Source organism: Leptodactylus fuscus, chromosome 3, assembly GCF_031893055.1.
Source record: "Leptodactylus fuscus isolate aLepFus1 chromosome 3, aLepFus1.hap2, whole genome shotgun sequence".
In the NCBI taxonomy this organism is placed as follows: Eukaryota; Metazoa; Chordata; class Amphibia; order Anura; family Leptodactylidae; genus Leptodactylus; species Leptodactylus fuscus.
Window position 1 is genome coordinate 61,512,027 of NC_134267.1, and position 27,927 is coordinate 61,539,953.

Sequence of the window (27,927 nt, forward strand, 5' to 3'; positions counted from 1 at the left end):
GGCTCCCTCCACCATGAATTGGTCCAAACTGGGTTTTTTAGAGGCTCCCTCCACCATGAATTTGCCCAAACTGGGCTGGTTAGAGGCTCCCTCCACCATGAATTTGCCCAAACTGGGCTGGTTAGAGGCTCCCTCCACCATGAATTGGTCCAAACTGGGTTTTTTAGAGGCTCCCTCCACCATGAATTTGCCCAAACTGGGCTGGTTAGAGGCTCCCTCCACCATGAATTGGTCCAAACTGGGGTTTTTAGAGGCTCCCTCCACCATGAATTTGCCCAAACTGGGGTGTTTAGAGGCTCCCTCCACCATGAATTTGCCCAAACTCTGCTGGTTAGAGGCTCAATCCACCCTGATTTTCAAAACAAATGTTGGTGCCAACCTCAACTTACTACAAGGGCCAAATTCACTGCTGGTGACAAGCTCTCCTCACTGCAAGTGCCAAATACACATGTTTCAAGGTGTTTTCCTACTGTCAGAGAGGTGGTATTGAGTGTGTAAAGTGTGTAGTTGTTAGGCTGTGATGTTGGGGTAATAGAGGGTCTTTGGTGTGTTAGATGCCCCCAGACATGCTTCCCCTGCTGTCCCAGTGTCATTCCAGAGGTGTTGGCATCATTTCCTGGGGTGTCATAGTGGACTTGGTGACCCTCCAGACACGGATTTGGGTTTCCCCCTTAACGAGTATCTGTTCCCCATAGACTATAATGGGGTTCGAAACCCATTCGAACACACGAACATTGAGCGGCTGTTCGAATCGAATTTCGAACCTCGAACATTTTAGTGTTCGCTCATCTCTACTTATTATCATGGGATGCTTCTATCGGCTATGATCGGCCACAGTAATAAACCTCTTTAACCTCTTCATTTCATTTGCTGTACACGTATGGCAGATGTTGGGTCTCTAACAGTATCTCTGAGTGGGTACCATAGCTGTTGGTTCTCTGCTGTCTTACCCAGCCGACGCCTGGTATCGGTGTCCAAAGTTAGAAACAATCAGAGATGCCACCATGGTGTCTAAGCGGGTGCTTTATCTTTCATTTTGTTTTCAACAGCCAAATTGCTCCTCTCTCAGGCCTGTCACTGTTATGGTTTTCCAGGGAAATTATATCGATGACTATCATAGATCACTAATATCAGGTCTGACAACATTTACCACAATTCCACAGAATAGAGATTAATTCTATAATTGCTTGAAGTCTATCCACTAGGACCCCCACCAATAACAAGAAAGGTGGTCCAAAACTTTTGTGTAAATGGAGTGTTATTGTGTCTATAGTGGCGCCCAAACTTAGCGTTCCATCAATTCTATAGTAGTATATGAAGTAGTTTATATGCACATGAAAAACTGCTCCATCTAAACAGGGGGCTCCTAGACTGCTGTTGATGATCAGTTAAAATCTTAGCAAGAACCCCAGAAGTCATACATTTTTCACCTATCTTGTATTTCCCCATGGTGGTAGATGCAGGCAGACACAGTACATAGCTCTATATCACACTTGTAGTCGCCATTTAGTGTTAGTGCCTTCACTGTAACAATGATATGTTCAAGAATATTTTCTGAGAAATGCTGAATCTAATGTCACAGATTATGTTATCCGTTAATATTAATAAAATTCTTGGACTATTCAACACAGGTCACACGAGTTTTCATTATTAAAAAATAATGCAGAAAAACAACTACAGAATTTAGGAGAAAATGCTCAATGCTAAAGCTACTCCTTTATTATTTATGAGGCGGAAGAAGAACCCATACATACAGATTATTTTGACTGAACACTCTCTTTCCCAAACATGACTCAAAAGGATTTATTTTTTTCATTAAATCCATTAACGTATTTTAAAGAGGCCCGGGGCTGTGATTCATCAAAAATTGATGTGTAGATTATGCTTTGTGTTTTCTCTTTAACTGCGGCTGAAATCAGTTGCGCACTTTGACTGGAGAAGATCTGATTTACCGTAACTTAACGTTTTTTTTATAGAGATTTCCGTATGCAAGAAAATAAGAATAAAATTCACCAAACAGAATAAAAACCGAAAGAATGTAATTTACAGATTTGTCCTTCCTTACTAGGCATGTTCAGCTAGTGTATGTGTATCACAATTTAAGCCGCTTTTCTATCTTTTTCTCATCCCAAAGTGATATAATCCTAACTATCTTATTTGTGTCTATGTGCGGGCACCCAGTGGGGAGGAGGTAGGGGATTTGTAGCTTTTTGAGGCTTTTTTTCAGAATATCATATTATTATCACATAGGTGTTGGATTGGTTTCAATTGTAGAAATTGGAGCTCTTGACCAAAGTAGAAATCAGTTAAGGGTGAACGCCTATGTATGTTTTTATCAAATTTTATACCTGAAGTCTTGAAAAGGACATTTACAAAGTAACATAGTAGATAAGGCTGAATAAAATCACAAGTCCAACCTATATACCTACCACATTGATACAGAGGAAGGCAAAAAAAATAAAAAAAAACTATCACAAGGTTGACACCAATTACCCTATCAGAGGAAAAATTCTATTTTCTATTCCTTTCTAGAAAGAGTTAATACAAGTTAAAGAGGTATATGTACCCCCAAATAGTACCATTATACAAACAAAAATTCTGTCCTCAGATTCATTGACAGTAAAATTTATAGGGATTGGTTGACAGAAAAACAGAAAAAATAGAGTGGTCATCAAAGCCTAAAACAAGCCAGTCACTAATATGAGATTAATGTAAAGGGGCGTTCACACTGCCGCTGATAATGTCCATTGCTGTCTTCCTTCATGCAGGACTGTATCTTCTGTTACAAAAAGTAAACAAACATGATGGAAGATAGCTTCCATCATGTTGTTCACATTAGTGTCAATGGGATTGAACACAGAATCAGACTGTGACTGTTCTCTGTGACAGTTTAATGTCCGTTGCTGTCATCCTTGTGAACCCTTTACACTCGTGTTTCTCAAACTGTGAGGTAAACATAACTGGTGACGTATGGCAAGAGTCCGCTCATTATTTACCTGGTAGCAATTCAGCTGGACTCTGCAGACTGAATGACTTTGCCTGGAGGCATCATACACTACTACTGGAGCTAGGTGGACTTCTTTTGTAGGAGGGGGTGAAATTAGGGAAATATTTTCAAGTGTGTAAGGTTTTATTTTGGGAGACTGATGTTGCCATTATGTGAGAGTAAGGTGGGGGGCAGTGAAGCTACCTGTGATCCTGTACTCTGGTGTTTAGCATATCTGCTGAGGTATTTTGTTCTGCACGGTGATATTTGTTTGGTGCTGCTAGGATGAAATACATTGTGATATTTGGCATTTTTTGGCACATATTTTCCCTGGTTGCTGATGTTGTGTGGCAGTGGGGTATTTGGTGTTGCTAGGGATATTATGTGTTCTACACTGTGCTATATGGTTGTCACTGGTGAGGGTATTCTGTTTGCTGCACAGTGACATTTGTTTAGCGCTCCATAGCAGTATTTCTTTTCTACTTTTCTATCCCGGGGTGACAACAAATTGACTGGAGAAGTCCAAGTTGAAACCGTTTGAGAAACCCTGGTTTACGTAAGGATAGACACGAAATGGGGAGGGGAGGAAGATCCTGCTTCTTGGTTTAGCTGAAAATATGTTCAAAATTATATGGCGCTATTCTGGGGCAAATGTTTCTATTAACAGGTTTAGTAATGCAATTTCTGATTTCCAAACCTGTTACTTTAAATATCAATTCATACCTATGATAGAGTATCTGGCAGTATTTGAACAAGCTGCAGGACTTTAGCAAAACAGGATTATATTTTCTACTAATGCCAGTGACATTCATGCAGTGGTGCTGCACTACGATGCCAAATACAGTCTATAGATAGAGTGCTGCTGTTTCTGGAATGAAAAAAGTCAGGCTTTTGCTTTTCCAATACACCTATCCAGTGAATAAAAGTATTATTCCACAGTGTCAATCTACCTATAGGATCTCCACCAATTAATAACAGAGGAGTCCCCTGTCCCCTATGTGAATGAAACAATGGTCACATATTCACACGAACAATCTGTTCAATGTATATTGAATTGACATTGGCTCAAGATACAGTGTGTAGTATGCTCTTAAGCGCCACCTAGTGACAACTACAGACTACAGAAATTTAAAAAATTTGCAACTCTGTCTCATAAAAAATAGCCGTAATATGAACCGCATTGTGTGATCATAGCAATAGGGATACCTCAAGGTAGTGTATTTTAGTAGCTCTAAATAGCATTAAGAGGCATTACTCTAAAAGACTGGTCAGATTATAATATTTCCCAGAACATAAACCATTTGTGACCACATCCTAAACCCCAATGACTGTGTATGCTTTTTTCTTATTGTGTAACAATGCATTTCCAGGGAAACACTATACACTACCAAGTAATAAGATTAATGCAAAACCAGGATCACCATACATATGTTAAAATAATAATTTCAGCACATTCAAATCATATTCTTGTACAATAAAGACATAATTATAGACTAAGGAGATAATAGTGCCAATAGTTGAAAGTAGATGCATACATTATTAAGGTTCTTAGACATTTATCTTGTGAAACCAGCTGCCATAATAAGAGGTTATTGTGTAATAAAGATAAATGCATTAGCAAATGTAAGTAGCTCAATTACTAATTAGGTATAGCATCTTCAATAATGTAATAGCCATGCTGCCAAATGAGGTCTTGTACTAGGAGTACAATATAGCATTAATAATATGAAATTAAGGGAAGACAATTGATACTGTACATGTAATATTCACATAATGTGTTCATGTCATTGCTACAGTTTACATGTATTAGGTTCTGTTCACAACATGTTCTATGGATTGATAAAGTGCTTAGTGCACAGACTGCTGTCATCTATGCCACTTTAGGATCCTTTATGCGGTGTTCAACTCCCTTTCACTGGATTTTAAAGAGATGGAATAAAAAGTGGACATTTTACAATTCCGTAAGTGTCGTAGATTTTCTTCTATGTTATTTTGCTTGGACATTAAACTACTGTGTAATTTATGTCTGGGAAATCTCTGATCGCTCTCCACTCCTTTGGATATACGTCCTTTGTTTTCTGTTGAATGTGACATGTTCTATATGCAAGTTTATTGTGTGTCTCAGGAGATGCTCCGAGCACCTGTGATGAACAAGCTCAAAGACCCCATATATTATCTATTTGTCATGCTAACACTAAAAGTGTTCCCACAATTAAAAGATCTCAAATTTGGTCAAGGACTCCAATTTCATATGTAATAAATTCAACACATTATCGAGATAACCTAAAACAGCTATGGCAGACTGCAATTCCCTTCTCTCCCATATGCACATGAACACACAGGCACACAATGGATGATCACACAAGATAATTATCACACGACCTGATCCAGTTGGTCTACACTTGCTCACATTAAGGGCTTGTTCACATCTGCGCCTGGTCTCCGTTGTGCAGGTTTCCGTTTCCTGTATAAAACAGAGGCAGGAGACGGAAACCTGCAGGAGTCTCTCTCACTCATTCATTTGAATGGGTGAGAAAGCTGTGCGGCGGTGAGCGTTTTAGGCTCTCCGCCGCGAAACCGGGTTTTATAATCCGGACACAGAGTCGGACATGCAGTACTCTGTGTCCGGATAAAAAAAATCCGGTTTCGCGGCGGAGAGCCTAAAACGCTCACTGCCGCTCACAGCCGGACCCGGTCTGAGCTTTCCAACTTCTGGCATGCAGAAGACGGAAAGCACAGAACGGAGAGTAGAACGCAGGTGTGAACCTAGCGTAAGCAAACATTTCTTATGCTAAGTTATCCTTTCTGTTGTATTCCTCAGAATCTGACCCCTTTCATGCTGAACTTACCCTACACTTTGTATCTGTGTATTCACAGATACTATCTGGTGACTGACTAATAGATTGGCTCCTCATAGATTGTAAGCTCTTGCACACTGGGCTCTCACTTCTGTTGTTTGATATGTTATTTTATCACATTATAATATCTAATATTGTCTGTTCATTTACCCTCTGATTAGTAAAGTTATGTGGAATATGTTGGTGCCAGCAATAAAATAATAATTATTATTAATTATTATTATTATTATTATTATTATTATTATTATTATTATTATTATTATTATATCATTTAGAGATGAGCGTGTAGTATTCGAGTAGGTATTTGATCGAATACTACGGTATTCGAAATATTCGTACTCAATCGAATACTACTAGCTATTTGTAGTAAATATTCGATTCAGAACCAGTGTTGATTCAGCAAATCAACGCTGGTTCTGCAGCAGGCTCGTCCTTGCTAGGAGTAGGCAGCTTGCTGTTATGAAGGAGCTGACTTTTTCTCATAGGAATGAATTGACCAGCGTTGATTGGCCGGTGTACAGTGGCCAGACTTGACTGTGAGGAGGCAGAGTCTAAGGTCAGACCACAGCCGTCTCCAGTGTGGTCCGATCTTAGACTCCGCCTCCTCACAGACAATCCTCCGGCAGAACCAGTGTTGATTGGCCGAATGCTGTACACTGGCCAATCAACGCTGGTCAATGCATTCCTATGACAAAAAAGTCAGCTGACTCATAACAGCAAGCTGCCAGCTCTCCTGACTAGCAAGGATGAGCCTGCTGCAGAACTAACATTGATTTGCGGCAGGCTCGTCTTTGCTAGTCGGGAGAGCTGGCAGCTTGCGGTTACGAGGGAGCTTACTTTTTGTCAGCGCAACTGCAAGCGCTTTGCAGTTAAAGAGCACAGACCCCATAGACTATAATGGGATCCGTGCGCTTTAACTGCACAGCGCTCCTCCTAAACACTCTCCTGCTATTCATGGACTTGGTGACTCTCCTTTAGTCGAATAGTGGTTTCCCCTGAAACAAGCATTTTTTCCCGTAGACTATAATGGGATTTGATCGAGTAGGTTGAATATTGAGGATCTATTCGAAATGAATATCAAATCTCGAATATTTCACTGTTCGCTCATCTCTAATCTTATTATATTATTATTATTATTATTATTATTATTATTATTATTATTATTATTATTATTATTATTAGTAGTAGTAGTAGTAGTAGTAGTAGTAGTAGTATTAATAATAATAATAATAATAATAATAATAATAATAATAATAATAATAATAATAATAATAATAATTCTTAATTTATAGACTATCCAGCTATTGGGCCCCCACCCATGAGTTATCTATGGCCTATCGAAAGAATAGGTTTAGGTTTTAAAATGATCTTGGAAACCCCGTTAATGCACTCAAAGGGTTGCTGACCACAGTTTGCATGGTAGACCTTGCTAGGTAGACATTATGCAGATTGTGCTAGGGAAGTAAGCATTTTGTTGCAGTTGAGTGACCATTGTAAAATTGCCTAAATATATACACAGACTTTACTTTTATTTTTATTGTAATTCAGAATGCATGAGATGGGTATTAGCTGTACTATACATTCTGTCTCCATATTCCCCTGAGGTGATCATTGATTTAAGTCAGTTTTTGCTGAATAAGGGTAATTGTCCAGTTGTATTGATTGGACTATGGAAAGCATAAGGAACCTCAACAATCAAGATCTGTTAGCCCCACTGTATTTGTCGAAATAGTCATTGAATTCAGATTTATCAATGTCTGTAGACAGAGAAACTAGTCCAGACTTTGGTATACAGGTTTTTCCACAACACATAAGACATTGAAGATAGGTCTGCCATACCCTATATAGCAAAATGTGGAAATCAGGCGTGAGGCATATCCACAGACACCATACCTGTGTGTGGTAGTGTGTTAGTGGGAACACCATGACAGATTAAACTAATTGATAATCAACCATCTGTAGATGTCATTGATCCCAACCATAATAGAATTTTAAGAGAGATTAAAATGTTTTTGATGTAAAACTGTATACTAGTGATCATATCTGGGTGTGGGGCTTGAGGCAATACATATGTCTACACTCACGTTGGAATTAGTTGGGAAGGGGCACAAGAGAGAGAGCCAAATGACAAATAACAAATCTCTTAAAGACAATGGTAAGCATATTGTCCTACCTTATGAGGGTTACCAACAGTGTAGAAAACTTCTTCAGAAAATTTGCATTTGATAGTGCTCAGGGAAAATTTAGTTTCAGACCTTGCTGCATTAAAGAGGTTTTTCAGGCTAAAACATAATTTTCCATTTAATCCGGGGGAGATTAAAAAACAATAATAATAAAAAAAACATACCGTGCTCCGTTCCCTCCAATGACGATCCAGTCCTGCAGCTGGCTGCCTTCTTGCTGTGGAGTTTCTCGCCAGCTGTGATGTCCTGGTTCCCTTCTGTTGAGACCACTGAGGGTAATCAGTTTATCAGAAGTTTATCCTCGTGACCACTGAGGATAATGTGGCCTCTGGAAAGGAACCGAGGAAGTTGCAACATCCCCAATTCCCTGCCTGAGTCCAATGACTGGCCTCAGCAGTCACGTTCGGTGGGTATTTCTGCCAGAATACCACAGACCTGCTGGACTGGACAGGGAGGCATTGGAGCACCAGGGACAAGTACGTTTTTTCAGGGGTTTCACCTCCCTCAGCCTTATTAATAAGTATAATTTTAACCTGGGCAACCACTTTAAGATAAAATAAGATAATTAAATAAGATAATCCTTTAATAGTCCCACCGTGGGGAAATTTGAGTGTGTTACAGCAGCCATGTAATGCAGATACAGGATAATAAACAGTAATAGGATTTGACCATGGCTTTACACTTGTATGCCAGACCTCAGACAAGAGTCGTTGTAAAAGGACATAAGGAAGTATGAGAGAAGGTTGCCCCCTTGTTTGCATTACTGTTAGAACCAGTGGGGCAACATGTCAGGTTGTGTAAACAAATAACTGGGCTCAAATATGCTCATTTTGGGCCATTTTTTTTGAATGTCAAAAATATTTAGGGGTTAATTTTTCTAATCACCCTTTGGAATATGAGACAATAAATTTATTTCTCCTGTTGCATAAACTGAAGACATAAATAAAAAATCTTCATCTGTCCATTGCCTGCAGATTATCACTTATAAATTATTCCTCATAATTGCTTTATTACCTAGTAATTGACATATTCAGTAAAGACCTTATTTGGAAAGGGGTCTTGTCACAGGGTTAAACCGGGAAGCTACGGTGGCTCAGTGGTTAGCACTGTTGTGTTGTAGTGCTGGTGTCCTGAGTTTGAATCCTGCCAAGGACAACATCTTCAAGGGGTTTGGATGTTCTCCCTGTGTTTGTGCAGGTTTCCTCTGGGTACTGTGGTTTCCTCCCACATGCCAAAGACATACTGATAGGAAATGTATATTGTGAACCCTATATGCGATAGTGATTATATCTGTAAAGTGCTGTGGAATATGAAGGTGCTATATAAGTAATCATACTAAATAAAGAAACTAGATTATATAATCTATCCTAAGGAGAAAGAGGGACAAAGTTCCAAAGATGAAGGTATTTTTCCGAGCTACTCAACTTTCCTACCTGTTGGAGGATATAGAGGATAGATCTTTGTTTTACTAAATTTAGCCCTTAAGCATCGACTTATCGATTTCATTGAACTTTTGGAATTGAGTCAACTAATAAAACCAATCTATGATTTATACTGTATTGGTGCAATGTTACATAAAGTGATGGGCAAACTTCACAAGATTTGTTTTCTGAATATCCCATTGATGTGCCCTTGTGATTGAGCCTCAAGACCCCAAAGTATAATAACAATTTGTGCGTGATGAAGTGGTTTGCTCATCTATAGTAAATGTTATCTTAGATATGAATCCTGCAATGTGCATTTTAAGAGACACCAAGAAGAAGGGTCTGCTATTTGAGTATTCAGAAAGTGACAGTACGAAAAACAAACTGAATGATGTGAAATAGTTGCATTTTTACCTATTCTCTTCAAGATGAGTTGCCAATGTGGTTGTATGTGAGTAGTATTGCATTGCTGTTCCTTCTTTCATTATTTCTTTCTTCCTCTTGTAGCAGTTAGTAGGGATGAGGGAATGGGATAGGAATGATTTGTTCTTTTTGGAATATAGATATGATTATTTTTACTGCAATTTTGTATTTATCGAAAAAACAAAAAACAGTGACATACATATCTGGAGTAGTCCAGCCAAGAGGGCACATCTGTATGTTGAATTCCCTTTTTAATGCATTGGACAGTTTGTTCAGAGAGTAGTAAGCCAAAACAGAAAAAAAAATACTTTGCAGTGTTAATATTATTCAGTTATTTTTAGGAACTCTATGTATGTTTCCATATATTGGTCTGTGTCATGGCTTTATGTTCTGCATGTATTGGGGTAGGTATGACGGACATCTCTAATACATATGTCAAATGAAGCCCTTAAACTTAGTTTGAATATAAACCCTAAAATAAAAAAATAAATATTTTCCACATTCTAGAGTTGAATAAGAACAGGTGTGATATACTGTACATGAAGTTGCAGATCATATCTAAGTTGAAGGAAGATTGAAGGAATTCTTTGACAGAATGGATTGAAACAATTGTACATCTGGAATCTAAAATAGTAAAAGATAGCATGTGTCTTTTATATAATACAACACTGGGAAGAAAGCAAAAAAGAACATCCTGATTGTTTTCAGCCTTGGTATTGTATAGTCATAAGTCTGCTTACATTTTACAGTATAAATGGAAACCTGAAATGAAAGACTACATTAAATCTTACCTGTCCCCATAATCTGTCAGTGACCTTCGGGAAACAGAAATAAACATTGACAAAAGTATACATAGAAGCGGTATAAATGACTACTAGATATATTCAGTCATCACTTCAATAAATATAGCACAATGACATGAAGTCTCAGAAATAGTCTCAGAGAAAATACTGTTTTGTTACCTATACCAGCTGAAGTCATTATTACACTGTTCCACTGTATTCTAGAAATTGAATAGCAGATTCAGACTATTTGCTATAAAACACAATGACTTGTTTTCTTTTTTTGTATTTTTCTGTTGGACATTTTTGATCCTTGTGAGTGTAAGCATATGCAGCATCCTGGAGTGCTGCTATTTTTTGTGTTTGTCTGTTGTGCCTCCAGGTTATGTTGGTATGTCCGTTCTTCTATATTTAATGTTATCTGTCACTGTTATGCAGCTTTTCCCTGTTATTTCCCCCTTCACAGTTCAAAACAGATGCCTTGATTCAGCCCTGGCCAATCACAGGCCACTGGGTGGGATTGTAGGAGACTACAGTCTTCCTGACGACTGTTGAAAGCCAGTCTAGTGCTAGAAATTACCTTGTACAATTCATGCTGGGCTGTGCAGGAGGAAGACTGGGACTGGAGCTAAACGGCTGCAGTACAGCCTCTAGGAGGATTATTCATTGCCCCATGCTCATCCAGAGACAGCCCTCAGTCAGGGAATACAATTTGTGCATCTCTACTGGAACATTTGCCAGCAGTGCCAGGAGGAGCAATGGAGGATCCAGACAGTAGAAACTCATTCGGACCTAGTCTCCAAGTAACCAGATCCCTGTCAGGACTCTTTTCTCCTAACATTCCCCAACATCCCAGGTGGGGAGTGGCATAAGAGGAGTAGTAGTTGTGGACTGATATCACAGAGCCTATAACATATCTGGGCAGCCTCCTAAAACCAAGGCAGGGGAATTGGACTCTGAACTACTATCCCCATCTGCAAGCTGCTGGTTTGCTCTTCATCTCAGTTAATAAACAATTGAACAATTGACCCCTTTGAACACCACCACTCTGGCTCAGAGAGGAGAGGTCCCCTCTCCCAACTAGAGGTGCCTCAGGGGAATATTACTACTACCACCACCATCTGGTAGAGCTGCAGGACCCCCCTTGACTGTGTTTAACCCTAGATTGGGATTGGGGTGTATGCAGAGTGTGCTCGACCTTTCAGGTGGCACTGCATCTGCCACTATAACTCCCATCCTCCAGTCTTCTCCACTGGGTTGCTTCACATTTAGTGAGTGAAACTTATGAGATAACTAAGGCTAATTTACAGAGGATATCCCATGGTAGTAACTTATTACCTGTCCACAGGATAGGAGATAAATATCTGATCGCTAAGTGTCCCTTGTTTGAATGGAGCATGCATGTGAGATGCTGCCTTATTTACATAATGAAGATAGCCTAGCACTGCATTGACTAATTCCGTCTTCAAGAGACAGAAAGAAATAGAAACATGTGTGTGAAATTATCACTCCATTGACTTTGGGATATGGGCATAGCACAACAATTTATTCTGTTTCTATAAGTCGCAAGTTCCCACATAGTGCTGTGCTAATCTTTTTCTACAAGTCCCATTTACTGATATGGGCAATATGGAATCAGCGTAGGACCAGTAAATAAGAAAAAAAACATACAAAAATTAAAAAATGAAACAACAAAAAAATGGCTGACACGTGTAGTAGTGCAGCTTCTTGCTTCTATGTTTGAACAACATAAATCTACAATCACAATCTTAAAGAAGACCTTGAAGACTCTTCTCTTCAGGAAGGCCTACAACCTTCAGTAACACTACTAGCACCACACCATCACCTCCACTACTGTCTCTATCCCCTTTCCTCATAGATTGTAAGCTCTTGCGGTTAGGGCACTCAATCCCTCTATTGTATGTAAATCCTCAGATTTACAGCATCATGGGATTAATGCTGCTTTTAAAAGAAATAATAATATATATCCAGACATTAAATGTATGTAAATGTATGTAATATATGTAAAAACTGTTGTAATGAAATGGGAAACAATTTTTAAACATTTTTTTATTGGCATTTATTAAGAAATATTTTTTAAAAATGTGAAAAACAAACCTATCCCTGATTTTTTTCAACATTTTATACACAAGGAATGCCAAAGGTCAGCCACCTTAATCTGAGGAGCAACGAGCAGTAATAAAATCAATGATATTATCTTTTTGACCGGCTGGGAGGAAGAGCTCCGAGTCACTACGAGCAATGAAGATCTTAAAATTGTAGTCAGTCTTTTTCATGGTTTCTCCCCATGAGGTAGACTCCAAGAAACTCATTAGAGCTCTTGTTGGGATGGTACAGGACTCCTGAATGGCTCTATTCTACTCTGACATTTGTTGGAGATATAGAGCAGCTAAAGGTACATTTGTCCATATCTGGTGGTCTTGTCCAGAAATATAAAAAACAAAAAAACTTTGCAAGTCTTCAGTAGGTGATTTGCAAAGTTTTTTTGTTTTTTATATTTTATAACCACTGGCTAACACGGTACCAAAACAAACATTTTCCTTTGTCCAGAAATAGCACTTTAGTAGAAATTGAATTGAGGGACTGTTTTTTTACCAAATTTATTCTTATCCTAGACACAGTCAAACTCACCAGACCCTCACCTGGCAAAGACCTGGTTCACATCTGCTTTCGGTATTCCATTCGGGGAGTCTGCATGGGGACACCCCCCCGAACGGAATACTGAACGCATTGACAAGTGGTGAGCACTGAAAGCACACAGACCCCATAGACTATAATGGGGTCCGTGTGTTTTCCGCATGCTGTCTGCATGAATCACGCGGAGAGTAAAGTACTTCATGAACTACTTGCCTCTCCGCATGACTCGTGCAGACACTTTACGGAAAGCACATGACCCCATTATAGTTTATGAGGTCCATGTGCTTTTATAAGCTTACTGCTTGTCCATGCGTTTGGTATTCCGTTCAAGGGGTCCCCATGTGGACTCTCGAAACGGACTACTAAACGCAGATGTGAACCAGGCCTTAGATGCTACTTCATAATTACTTATCTTTCTGCTCTATAGGCAGTGAAACCTCTTATCCCACCTTTGAGGCTCCAATTCATGTCTCCTACCATCTTGCAATGGTGAAATAGAAAATAGAAATAAAAATACATAATATTAAATATATTTAACATAAATGTTTATGTATGTATTTATTTATTTATTTATTTATTTTCAGTATATTTCCATGCAAAATATTCAGGTTTCACACAATCTAGGTTTTAGGTTGATAAATTTAGATATGATCTTACCAGGAAATAGTTCTACCATTGGAAACCACAACTAATTTGACATCTGTAGTTTTATTTTTAGCTCCATCTGTACTAATTAGATGAGTGTCTGTTGATGTTACAACATTATTACTTGTGGTAGAGCACATCCTATTAACCTCCTTACGATGAGAAGAAACCTTTTAAAACATATACCACGTGTACCTTACAGGAGCGCTTTCATCTGCTCTTTTTTTTGGTAAACAACATTTAATGGCATAAATACCATCAATAAAAGGTTATTGAGTTCAGTGTACAGAAAGGTCCACAATGAAATACAATTCTAATAATATTGAGGGGTCCATCATTCACAATGCATTCAGATTATAATGTTTACAGCTTAAGGCCGGGGCCCCATGGGGCAGAAACACTGCAATTTACAGTAATGGCAAAGTGGATGGGATTCTAGTGAATCCCATGCCCACTTTGCGGTAAAATCTATGGCACGGACATGGCAGGATTTCTACAACCAGTGCAGTTTTGGAAATCGCAGCCTGTCAGCTATACCTACGGAAATGCCGGCGGTTTCCCCATAGGTACAATTGTAACAGAAAGCCCACAGAGAAAAACTCTGTGTTCTTTCTGTCTAAAGCACTGCGGGAGGAACTGTGATGCATTGCCGCAGCATTTTTTTTCCGCAGCATTTTATTGATGCAGGACATCCAAGGGGCCTTAGACTATAACTGACTTTTGCCATTATGACTTGGCTCAGAAGGGGTTCTCTGTCTCTAGGAAGACAAAATCTTCTTTTTAGAAGGGAGGTTCTGGTTTGGCTTTAATTTCAATCAATGTCACTGGGTTGTTTTCTCTAGAAAACCAGATATCGATCTATAGGGTGCTACCTTCTAAAGGAGGTGCTAGAGCAAGTTGTACTCTGTCCATCAAGGAAAACTTTTTTACTCCATCATAAATTGAAATTTGCAATACCATTGAGAGCTTCCATGTATGGCCCATGCCATTGGTTTTAAGTGTCACCTATTCAGTGTGCATGTTTAAATGGTAAAATGACTGTGATTGATTACATATGAACTACTTAGGGGGAAAGTTCATCCAATAAGTGGGTGTTGAATTACATTCATTACATTCAGTAATTGGTACACATACTGTACGACTCCCAGGAAGTGTTCCTCTACTGGATATCAATGAAGGTTTGCTTTTTATTTTTAGTATACTCTTTGTATACTATACATGGCATGAGAAGGTGACAGGAAGAGTGCTGAAGTCCAGATATATCAGCCCCAGGTTTATGACATATATGTGGTTCAGGGTGGATCTCCTTGGCTCAGTACTGGGCCAGAAAAAGACGCACAGACTGCATTGATGTGGAGTTCCATGAGGTGAAAGGAGGTGTACGGTTCTGTCCTGTAACCCTGAGTGCGGTGAGACTATATTGAGCTTTCTCTGTCCATGTGGCTGGTAGTAAGCCACATGTATAGTTAGGTTAACCTACTGTTTAGTTAGTCGCTCAGACGAGCAGGTTTTTTTTTTTTTTTTTTCCTGAAGTTAAGGCTGTATTTTGTTTTGTTTATTTTGTGCCTGAAGTCAAGGTTTATTTATTTTCCTTTTTTTTTTTTAAATAAACCAGTTTGCTGCATATTTTGAGTCCCTGTCTTGATTGTTTGGGTGTGCACCACTGCTACCAAGCAAACATCCCCACAATGGTCATAAATAAGCTCATATGTTAATCAAAAAAGTGATTTTGTTCTTATTTTGGGTTGACATTTTTGAGCTTACCGTGTTTCCCCAAAAATAAGACAGTGTCTTATATTAAATTGTCATCCTAAATATAGGACCTGTCTTATTTTCGGGGGACTTCTTATGACAACCGGCAGTCATGCTGGCACTTCCTTAGTGGAGCGTCAGCAAGACTGCCGGTTGTAGGTAGTGTAGGGGAGTGGGGGAAGGTATCATACTTACCTTTCCTATCTTCATAGTAGCGCTGGTGCTGCTGTACATCCCGGCAATGGTGGGCGGGACTTAGCGAGCCTTCGGGGGTGTGGCTTAGTGGGCCTTTCGTGGGCGGGGCTTAGCGATCCTCACTTCACTGACACAACAGCCTCTTCTGTATGCTGGCTGCTGTCTCTGCCTCTGGGGTGAGCTGGGAGAGCTCATCCTACAGCAGCAGGGACAGTGGACACAACAGCAGAGGCAGCAGCCTTATTTTCGGGGGTGCCTTATATTAGCCAATTCAACAGAAACCCCCCACATGCCTTACTTTCGGGGGGTGTCCTACTTTCGGGGAAACACTGTATTAGTTATTAATGCTGTAGATCTGAATTTATCATTGACCAGTTTTACTTGTGCTAAGTAGTATTTTACCAACAGTACAAGTGAATATTATTATATCAGATTGTTGTATTTAAAGGGACTCTATCATTGGGAAAAGTCATTTTAAGCTAAGCACATCATTGCATAGGCTTTAGAAAGGCTATTCCACACCTACCTGCCTCAGTGGTTTTTGAATAAGCCCTTTTTTATTGATATGCTAATTAGCTTCCAGCCAGTACAGGAAGTTCCCAGCAGCACTCGTCCCTGCTATTATCTCCTATGTTTATGTGCAAACAGGAAACTGAGTCATCAGCAGTAGCAGCCTGTGCTGTATACATATATAGTAAACAATAGGCAGAGGGTGCACAATGAGACTTCCGGGGTGCACTGACAGGCTAATTAGCATGTGAATAAAAACAGAATAATTAAAAAACCACTGATGAAATTTACATACTAAAGGCAGGTGTGGAATAGCCTTTCTAACGCCTATGCAAGGATGTGATTAGCTAAAAATGACTTTTCCCAATGATAGAGCCCTTTTAATGTGATGTACTAAATGCCAAACTGAACCTTGAGAAACCCAGTCTTACTACATCTGTACTCGGCTCATTGTACACATATTACTTTTGGATTAGCAAAATAAAAAAGGATCTGTAATTACTAAAATGCCAGTTATATCGCTCTCTGTGCCATGCAAATGTTAGCACACATTGATTTTTGTATTCACACTAATGGAGAATAATTGCTAAATAGGAAGATCCAATTTTGGATGAATTAATGGATTGATTTCCCAATGTCAGGCTTGCATTATTGGACAATTAATGATAGGCGCATTTATAATGCATTCTCAAACTTGGGTTCAATTGAGAACTCAATAAATGGTCTAGAAATATGGTAAATTTTGCTTTAACTTGGGAATTGTGCCTTATGTAGAATGTGCTCTACTGTAAACACATCCTGCATTTTGACATTGTACTTTAGTATTATTTTTTTAATAGTTATTTGTCATTTTGGTTCATGAGAACTGTAACTAAGGCTAAGGCCCCACTTTCTGTTGCATATTTTGTTGTGATTTGTGAGCCAAAGACAAGAATAGTTACAAAAGGAATGGGGACTAAATAAGAAGCACTTATACTTTTACCTTCTGCTCAATCCACTCCTGACTTTAGCTCAAAAAACGCAACAAATCTGCAACAAAAGAGCTGCATTTCCACAATGTGGGGCCTCAGCCTGCAGAACATTTCCATGTAAGATTTAAAAAATCTTTATCAAGCCCGTTTCTAAATATGCCTCTCCTTGGAATTATCTTGGAAACACAACTGATCACAGCTAAAAGAACTCAACAAAAATTCAAAAAAGTTTTAGCTAGTTTGGGGACATCTGATCACTTTTTTTTTGTACTTGAGGATGATTTCTCTTATAACTGGGGCTGCTACATTTAACCTCAGATGCAGGAGGAATAGAGCCTCCTGCACACTGTATATACAGCTTACTGAGCTGATCTGAGTCCTGTAGGACCCAGCAGCTCTTGCAAGACGCTGCTCCTGGCGGATCACGTGACCGCCGGGTCAGAGGGCAGCTGAATTATGGCAGCGTCCATAGCCATGTATACAGTGCTCATTGAGCGCTGTATACACAGTGATCGAGAAGGCAGGGGAGGTAATAAATCTTCCCTGCTATCTCTCTGGGAGCTCCGGCTGAAATTACAGCCGGCTCCCAGCTTCAGTAGCTGCACGATCTCTGTGCAGCTACTGTGTTCTGACTGGACATACAGGTACATCCTGTCAGAACTAAGCAACCACTATCCGGACGTATATAGTCTATGGGCGGTCCGGAAGTGGTTAAAGTAATTAAAACATTACAAAAACGTTACAGATTTGGTATCACCGTGATATCACTGATCCAAGGAATATAGGTAATGTGTCATTTATACTGAATAAGAAACAATAAAAACAATATCTGTAAGAAAATGTTGCATCAAAATTTGTGTGGGGGGGGGCTAAAAAAGTTTTACTTTATTTAAAAGAATAAAAAATATTTAAAAAATTTAAATCACCTCCTTTTCCTAGAATGCATACAAAAGTAAATCGACAAGTATATGCAACAAATGGTCCTTTATTCTATTCTGTACATGAAAGTATAAATAAGTTACAGTATGATGATACAAATATTACAGTTTTTTTTCAAACTTTTTTTAGGCTAAGGCCCCGTAGAGCGTCCTGCATCAAAAAAGCGCTGCGGAAAAAAAATGTAATACATCGAATTCATACTGATTTAAAGGAAATTTTTGCATAAAATATGAAAATAGCAAAGTTGTTTTAGCCTATGATAAAATATCCACATTTACTAAATGCTAATGGATCATTCTTCTATGTTCTAGGTATACCAAAATGAAGACAGCTACCAACATCTATATCTTTAATCTTGCTCTAGCAGATGCTCTTGCAACAAGTACGCTGCCCTTTCAGAGTGTGAACTATCTTATGGGAACATGGCCCTTTGGTAATATTGTATGTAAAATTGTTATATCAATAGACTACTATAATATGTTCACAAGTATTTTCACTCTGACTACAATGAGTGTCGACCGGTATATAGCTGTTTGCCATCCAGTGAAAGCTCTTGACTTCAGGACACCACGAAATGCCAAAATTGTTAATGTCTGCAACTGGATTCTTTCGTCGGCCATTGGATTACCTGTAATGTTTATGGCAACCACAAAAACTGATAGAGGTGAGTACCTGAAAAGAGCATTTTTGAGGTGTAACAAAATAGTTTCCTGTAGCTGAAATATCAACTTAATAAGTTTTTCCAGAACATTGATCTAGCAAATGTTTCCTTATTATGCGCTTTGTGCTTGTGACTATATGTAATTGGCCGTTTTACACATAATTTACTGTACTATAGAGCTTTACAAGTCTTCCTCAGAGATCTCAGCTTAATTAAAAATATACTTTTTAAGCAATAACTTGAATGTCTCATAGGAGAAAATGTTCAATATCATTTTAATGTTCGGTATCATTTTTTAAATAGTTGTATACAAATCAAAATAAAATTACAAATAATTTCAAATTAAAAAAATAATTTATTACAGTAATCATTTGAAAAAACATTTGACAAAAATATTGGTATATCACTGAAATATGCCACCACTTATGGTTAGTGGAAGTGTAACCTTGAACCATCAACAAAGCTGAAAATAAAAGGACTAGATAAATAAAGGTTCACATCTGCATCGGGCTCTCTATTGTTCAGGTTGGCTGGGGGATGAGAACAACAGAGAGATTGACTGTCAGAACAGCGGTTACACAACTGTGGACCACATTGACATATAATGGGGTCCTCTGGGTGTCCACTCAGTATTTTCATACAGAAAGTGGCAGGGAGAAAAGTCCTTCATGTAGGATATTTATCATCGATAATTTTTACTGGATTCTGCGTTGGAGTGTCCAATGGAGCCTGCGGCGCAGATGTGAGCTTAGCCATAGAATTTTCCAAGCTTTGATTCTTAGAATCAGTGAGTCCCAGAGGTTGAATTCAAATTGATCACAGTGATAAGTTGTCACCTTATAATTCATTAAGGCTAAAGCCCCACGGGACGTCCCGCAGCAATAAAGCGTTGAGGGAAAAAACGCATTGCGGTTCTTCCCGCACCGCTTTAAACAGTACTTTCTCTGAGTTTTCCTCCGCAAACTTTCTGTTACAATTTTACCTATGAGGAAACCACGACATTTCCATAGGTATAATTGACATGCTGCAATTTCCAAATCTGTTTTGGAAATCACGGCATGTCCGCATGGCGGTTTTTACTGCAAAGTGTTCATGGGATTCAATAGAATCACATCCACTTTGCCTGCACTGTAAATCGGCACAAGTCATTTCCGTCGTGGGCAAGTCGCATTGTTTCTGTCCCATGCTGCCCTGTCCTAAAGCTTGTAACAACAATATTTTGAAATTGGGAAATATCATAGACTAAGGTCAGGCTTTGTTGGTAAAAATTAATAGTTTTTTTGGCAGTAACCTAAATTCAAGCCAGCACGGTGTCTCACTCCTACAGTGCAATAAGGTTAACAGAGCAACACACATCCTGTATTCATATAGTGAAGAAACAACAGAACCCACAGGGGTTAAAGCAATGACATTTCTAGTGTAATTGTTCACCCATCAATAATATTTTTGCAAAAATAAAAAATGAATTGTAGGATGTTTTTGCCAGTTTATTTCACAATATGATTACTAGTCACCACAATGCAGAATGTATTCACAAGCTTAAGCTATGGATTATTTGCTTTAGTTAAACTCAACTGTGAGCTTTCTCATTATTAGAGAATATAAAGGATTATCAGGGCAGATAGTATTTGATCAGTGAAGTTGCAGTATTTATCTATGAATAAAATAGCTTTAATACATTTAACTAAGTGATTTATGTAAAGTACATCTTCACTTATGAGCAATATTCGAGTTATTCAAGGATTTATGAATATCTGACACTCAACGCGGATCCGCTATTTGAAGTGACAGTGGTGCTCAATGGGTGCTCCTTCCGCTTCAAAGGTCATGCAATGTCATTTTCATTGGTCATCTGGACTGTTTACTAGAGATGAGCGAACACTAAAATGTCCGAGTTTCGAAATCTGATTCGAACAGCCGCACATTGTTCGACTGTTCGAACGGATTTCGAACCCCATTATAGTCTATGGGGGGAAATGCTCATTTCAGGGGTACGCAACATTCGATAAAATTATGCTTACCAAAGGGGCCACACGGTGGCTCAGTGGTTAGCACTGCAGCCTTGCAGCGCTGGAGTCCTGGTGTTCAAATCCCGCCAAGGGCAAAAAACCATCTGCAAGGAGTTTGTATGTTCTCCCCGTGTTTGCATGGATTTCCATCCCATATTCCAAAAAAAAAAAAAAAAAAAAAGACATACTGATAGGGAAAAATGTACATTGTGAGCTCTATGTGGGGCTCACAATCTACATAAAAAAAAAAAAAAATTATGCTTACCAAGTCCACGAGTGACGGTCGGGCTGGATTCTCCTTGAAGTCTTCTCCCGACGCAGCGTCCCCGCGTCTTCTTCCGGCTGGAATTCACTCTGCCTAGGCATCGGGGCCTAGGCAGAGCCGACTGCGCATGCACGGACATGCGCAGTCGGCTCTGCCCGGCCCGACGCCTGAGCAGAGCTGACTGCGCATGCGAGGGCATGCCCGCGCATGCGCAGTCGGCTCTACCTAGGCCGGATGCCTTGGCAGAGTGAATTCCAGCCGGAAGACTCCACGGGGATGCTGCACGGAGAATACTTCTAAAGGTAAGAGAAGAACCAGCGTTGATTGATAGAATGTATAGCATTCTGCCAATCAACGCTGGTTCTGCATCGAACCTTAAACTTCGAAACAGCTAGTAGTGTTCGATCGAGTACGAGTATTTCGAATACCGTAGTATTCGATCGAACACCTACTCGATCGAACACTACTCGCTCATTTCTTCTGTTTACAGCTCAGTCTCATTGAAATAAATTTGGCGGAACTGCAATACCAAGAACATTAAGGTTACAAGGCCTAAATGGAGTGGTCTCTTCAAACAGCTGAATTATGGAGGTTCTAGGTTTCAGACCCCTGCCGATATTTGACTAATTACTTCTTTAAACACATGGCATACTTATTTAGCATTAAATCTAAGTAACAGCCTGTATTATAGTCTATAGCTGCCTTTACAATTCTACAGCTTTCTGGTCTGAAGTCTTGCAGAAATACCGACATTAGATTTCCTGTGTGATGCACAGTCTTTTCAAATTGCCTACAGTATTAAAGGGGTTTTCTCATCAATATTTATGCGGATCAGATAAAATGAAGATGCTTGTACAGAATGGACTCAGTGTTATCTGTGTGTTTACATAGAGAGATAACAGCATTGGCTTTATCAGCAAAAGTGCAATTACCTGAGCTAATTGTCCTGCCGGCAGACAAGTGACATCACTTGTCCATAGTTCCATGGTTATGGCTGTGTAAACAATTAGAAGAATAAGTTCACATATCAGGCAAACAAAGCAGAATTTCTAAAGTAAAATATTTAGGAAGAGTCTTCAATTTACATAAGCTAGCAGTATAGATGGGATCCTTGAGATGAGACAACCCCTTTTATTGTTTAGACCCAATGAGGCTGGTGTATTTACCTTGAACGTCCATGTCAGGATTGCTAGATATTGTAATGCAGTCTAGTTAGAGAATATTCTTGCATGGATTATAAAAGAAAGTACATGGATCTCATTGTAAAATCTAGTGAGAAAGTCTTATTAATCTGCATTATCAGAGCTTATCTGCTGTGAATGTGACTGTGAACTAAAGTAAATAATGTGGATGTGCTAAATGGTAGTCTAATATGCTTGCATTTCCCTAATGTATAGGAAATTAGTGGTATAATGTACAGGAGCTAGATCAGAATTGGATCTTTGAATGCATGTAAAAAGCATGCATGGTTCAATCCTGGATCCAACACATACCCCAGTGTGAAGTGCATCAAGAGCATAATAAACATATAAGCGTCATGGCGAAACTTGTGACTTGTATGTGTGATTGGAAAATTTATTTAATTTTCTGTCATTTTTATTTTAATATTCTCTAACTTTTTTTTATGTTTTTAAGGGTCAACTGATTGTGCTCTTATATTTCCACATCCTTCCTGGTACTGGGACAACCTCCTGAAAATATGTGTCTTTATATTTGCATTCATCATGCCAGTCCTTATCATAACCGTGTGCTATGGGATGATGATCTTACGACTTAAGAGTGTCCGAATGCTTTCAGGATCAAAAGAAAAGGACAGGAATCTTAGAAGAATAACACGGATGGTCCTTGTCGTTGTTGCCGTGTTCATTGTCTGTTGGACTCCAATTCACATATATGTGATTATTAAGGCCTTGATCAATATCCCTCCTTCTCTTTTTCAGACAGTGACCTGGCATTTTTGCATTGCTCTGGGTTACACAAACAGCTGCCTTAATCCAGTCCTTTATGCTTTTTTAGACGAGAACTTTAAGAGATGCTTCAGAGAGTTTTGCATCCCTACATCTTCAACCATCGAGCAGCAGAACTCTACCCGCATGCGTCATAATACACGTGACCATGTGTCCACTGCCAACACAGTGGATAGGACTAACCATCAGGTATGACTAGCCGTGGAAATGTCATCTCTGGATTCAGGAGTTCCTGCAAGAGATGACATGACTTCAGAAGTTACTCAGATAACTACAGGGCTTTAATTCTCTGATGGATGAGACTTAAGTAGGAAGCTCAAGTATTTGTTTGGCACAAGTAAGTCCAAGCACTTTCAATAGGAGATAAAGATTGTCACTGCCCAAAGTTGGTATTTTCTATGATCCAACAACACATGTATGTTGCATCATATATATTTATTTTAGGTGTACATATGTAAAATAAAAAGGACTTTACGCATTAAAGAAAAATAGAATTTGAAAGAGGTTTCAAATGTTACACATGAAGATTCCTGGTCAGTGGTGGAAATTTCTTTAAAGACTCTATGTGGGGTTCTGTAGCCCCATAAAGACATGAATAAGCATACTTAGATTGTAAATAACCTTTCTATACACACTTGTTTGTGCCAACATCAAAACTATGTTCCAGGGTTATACTTGACTCTTTTTTGGCCATGTACGTCGATAAAATGACAATACCTTGTTAATAGCATGAATATGCCAAGAATAAGAATAGCTAGGCTGGTAAAAAAAAAAAAAAAAAGCCAAGAGAAGTAATATCCTTTATAATATATGATATATGACATGCTTAAAGAATCTTAAAGCCATAATACAACACAAAGTTTCTAATGTCAACAATTTCCCAAGGATAGAATTTATCATATCGATTCTCATGGAACTTTTTGCCTGGATAAAGACTTTTTGAAAACGAATACGCCTTCTTTAAATCTTTCAAAGTATGCTTGGGCCTTTAATAAATACATGTAAACAATAAACCAATTATGTCACAGGATGTATATTTTTATTAAAAGGACAGGTGCCATTTGCATGCCTACCCCCGCAATATGCGGGTGCGAAATGCTGGTCATGGACAATATAGATGCATGCAGAGCATAGGTGGTACTTTACAGAAAAGCATCAAAAGTTATATGACGGAAAAAAATACATTTGGAAAATTTATTGTAAACAACAAATATTCATTTACTATACACATATAGCAATAGGAAAATACATTTAGCTTGTTGACTTTTTATAAGAGTTTGGAATTTCAGCCATTGTTGAAGACCTAGTTAATGTTGTTTAGTTCCATTTGATTTCCATTTGCTTCTTGTGCTTTCCTTGATGGCGTGGCTAATATCTTGAGCTATATATGATCAATCCATGACGACCTATCCATGTAAGTTAAGCATTATCGTACATACATATATTAAACGATAATAAAAGAGTAACTGACGTTTGATGACTTTTCTTTTGATTGCTTTGTTTTATGTGACATTGTTACTTGCACCAAATAAGACAACTATGAACCATGCTGTGTGATGCCTTATGAGTATTCCTTGTAAATATGATGCAAAGTATTTTCTTGCCTATAACTTTACGTGTACAACATCTACAGTCCAACAAATGATCCCTAGATAAAAACTATAAAATTACTATGTTTAATGGTTTTATTTGTAACAAAAAAAAATAAAAATAAACACATACATTATACAGAAATATATCAAGATATTTTTTAACTATTTAAATTTGACCTTTTTATGATCATTGAATGTTATATCACTAAGATAATCAGAAATGGAGTATTACAGTTTTTCTCAAATCCTGGTAATTCAGCTATGATGTTACTGTAATGCTGTGTGTGCAATGTATAAACTGTTGACCATTCTGTACTGTGTACTTTCTCTATCAGCATTTATCATATCAATAAACTTGATCTACTTTCTGAAAGCTAATTTTTTTAACATGCTGTAATGGTTATGAAATGCAATAGATGTGAATGTAATGATCATAGCTTAATTCAATTTCCTATTATGGTTAGTAGTAAATGGAAAATGCGGTATAATAACTAGATATTTTCTCATAAAATTGCCTATGATAATAGAGACATAGTAACGGATTAATAGCTGTTATGGAAACCAACTATAAGGACTATTATCGAATGCAAACGATTTGTTTTTATTAAAGGGGTCATTTTATTGTTTTGGTGGAGTGTTCCAAATTTATTTCCTCTCTCTTACTAAGCAATGGGGCTGTCATTTATTAATTTGTTTACATACAGTGAAAGAAAAATTGACAAAAAAAAATTCCTATTATGGGAATGAGTGAAAAGGAACACATGCAAACAATGACTTTTCTGGATAGAATATGGCTAACTCTTAGGGCCCCTTCACACGGAGGATATGCTGGCTGATTTTGAACGTGTAAACGTTCGGAATCAGCAGCGCTTAAAACAGGTCCCATTGCTTTCTATGGGAGCCGGCATACGTGCGCTCCCCATAGAAATGAATGGGCTGCTTTTTTCCCATTCATTTCTATGTGGAGCGCGTGTATGCCGGCTCCCATAGAAAGCAATGGGACCTGTTTTAAACGCTGCTGATCCGGAACATTTACACGTTCAAAATCACCCAGCGTATCCTCTGTGTGAAGGGGCCCCTAAAATTTAGTTGATAGAAGCATGTATAAAAGTATTCTTATTTTGACATGTACAGATATAAGTGTAAAAAGATTAACAGCTTTTCAAAACAACATGATCATGCAACATCACATCACAAACTGATGTAGTATATGTATTTTTTGCGGCCACCTAGGGTTTATTTTGAATTGCAGCCTATCATATAGCATTTACTACAGTACAGACCAAAAGTTTGGACACACCTTCTCATTCAAAGAGTTTTCTGTATTTTCATGACTTTTAAAATTGCAGATTCACACTGAAGGCATCAAAACTATGAATTACCACATGTGGAATTATATAATTAACAAAAAAGTGTGAAACAACTGAAAATATGTCTTATATTCTAGGTTCTTCAAAGTAGCCACCTTTTGCTTTGATTACTGCTTTGCACACTCTTGGCATTCTCTTGATGAGCTTCAAGAGGTAGGCACCGGAAATGGTCTTCCAACAGTCTTGAAGGAGTTCCCAGAGATGCTTAGCACTTGTTGGCCCTTTTGCCTTCACTCTGTGGTCCAGCTCACCTCAAACCATCTCGATTGGGTTTAGGTCTGGTGACTGTGGAGGCCAGGTCAGCTTGCGTAGCACCCCTTCACTCTCCTTGTTGGTCAAATAGCCCTTACACAGCCTGGAGGTGTGTTTAGGGTCATTGTCCTGTTGAAAAATAAATAATTCTCCAACTAAATGCAAACCGGATAGAATAGCATGCCGCTGCAAGATGCTGTGGTAGCCATGCTGGTTCAGTATGCCTTCAATTTTGAATAAATCCCCAACAGTGTCACCAGCAAAGCACCCCCACACATAACACCTCCTTCTCCATGCAAAGAGCTCAAATTTGAACTCATCAGACCAAAGCACAGATTTCCACTGGTCTTTGTGTTCTTTAGCCCAAACAAGTCTCTTCTGCTTGTTGCTTGACCTTAGTAGTGCTTTTCTAGCAGCTATTTTACCATGAAGGCCTGCTGCACAAAGTCTCCTCTTAACAGTTGTTCTAGAGATGCGTCTGCTGCTAGAACTCTGTGTAGCTTTGACCTGGTCTCTAAGCTGAGCTGCTGTTAACCTGTGATTTCTGAGGCTGGTGACTCAGATGAACTTATCCTCCGCAGCAGAGGTGACTCTTGGTCTTCCTTTCCTGGGGCGGTCCTCATGTGAGCCAGTTTCTTTGTAGCGCTTGATGGTTTTTGCAACTGCACTTGGGGACACTTTCAAAGTTTTCCCAATTTTTCGGACTGACTGACCTTCATTTCTTAAAGTAATGATGACCACCCTTTATACTTTACGTAGCTGCTTTTTCTTGTCATAATACAAATTCTAACAGTCTAGTCAGTAGGACAATCAGCTGTGTATCCACCTGACTTCTGCACAACACAACTGATGGTACCAATCCCATTTATAAGGCAAGAAACCCCATTTATTAAACCTGACAGGGCATACCTGTGAAGTGAAAACCATTTCCGGTGACTACTGTATGTTGAAGTGATCTAATGAGAAATTGGAGGCTTTATTCAAATTTGAGTTGTTTATTCAGTTTCTTTTTAAATTTCTGTAATGCAATATGTATGGATTGAGGTTGGTTGTATTTTGCATTTTCTGTTTACTCAAGTTGTATTGAAATTTTATGACAAAAATGAAACCACAATATGTTCACATCTGCACCCTGGTAGCCATTGTTCTGGTCCATTGGAGGATCTGAACAATGGACACAAGGCCCACTAAAAGAATGGACACCAACTGCTCTTAACGGACCCCCATTGAATGTAATGGGATCTGTTAAGTGTCTGTTGTTTTAAACTGTCGAAAAAGTTGGGCTTGCAGCACTTTTCCATCTGGAAAATTTTCTCCAGCACAGATGTGAACCAGCCTTGCAAAGCATTTTGACATCCAGGCCAGAGATACAAACACATACAACTATAACAAAAAATGTACAAACCAACCAAAATGGGTCTGGCCAGATCACTATAGTATGACATGAGTCGTGAGTTAAGTAAACATAGATTTATTAGAGATGAG

General features: G+C 38.7%; 1 protein-coding gene across 1 annotated transcript in view; it reads left to right on the forward strand.

Moving 5' to 3' along the window:
- Positions 1 to 23,710, forward strand: part of OPRM1 (opioid receptor mu 1) — a 140,155-nt gene extending 116,445 nt beyond the window's left edge. Inside the window, exons 2-3 of the mRNA XM_075267653.1 lie at positions 18,638 to 18,990; positions 22,897 to 23,710. Of these exons, the coding sequence (XP_075123754.1) occupies positions 18,638 to 18,990; positions 22,897 to 23,423 (880 nt within the window). The 3' untranslated portion in view covers positions 23,424 to 23,710. The remainder of the gene's footprint in view (positions 1 to 18,637; positions 18,991 to 22,896) is intronic.
- Positions 23,711 to 27,927: the final 4,217 nt, after the last annotated feature.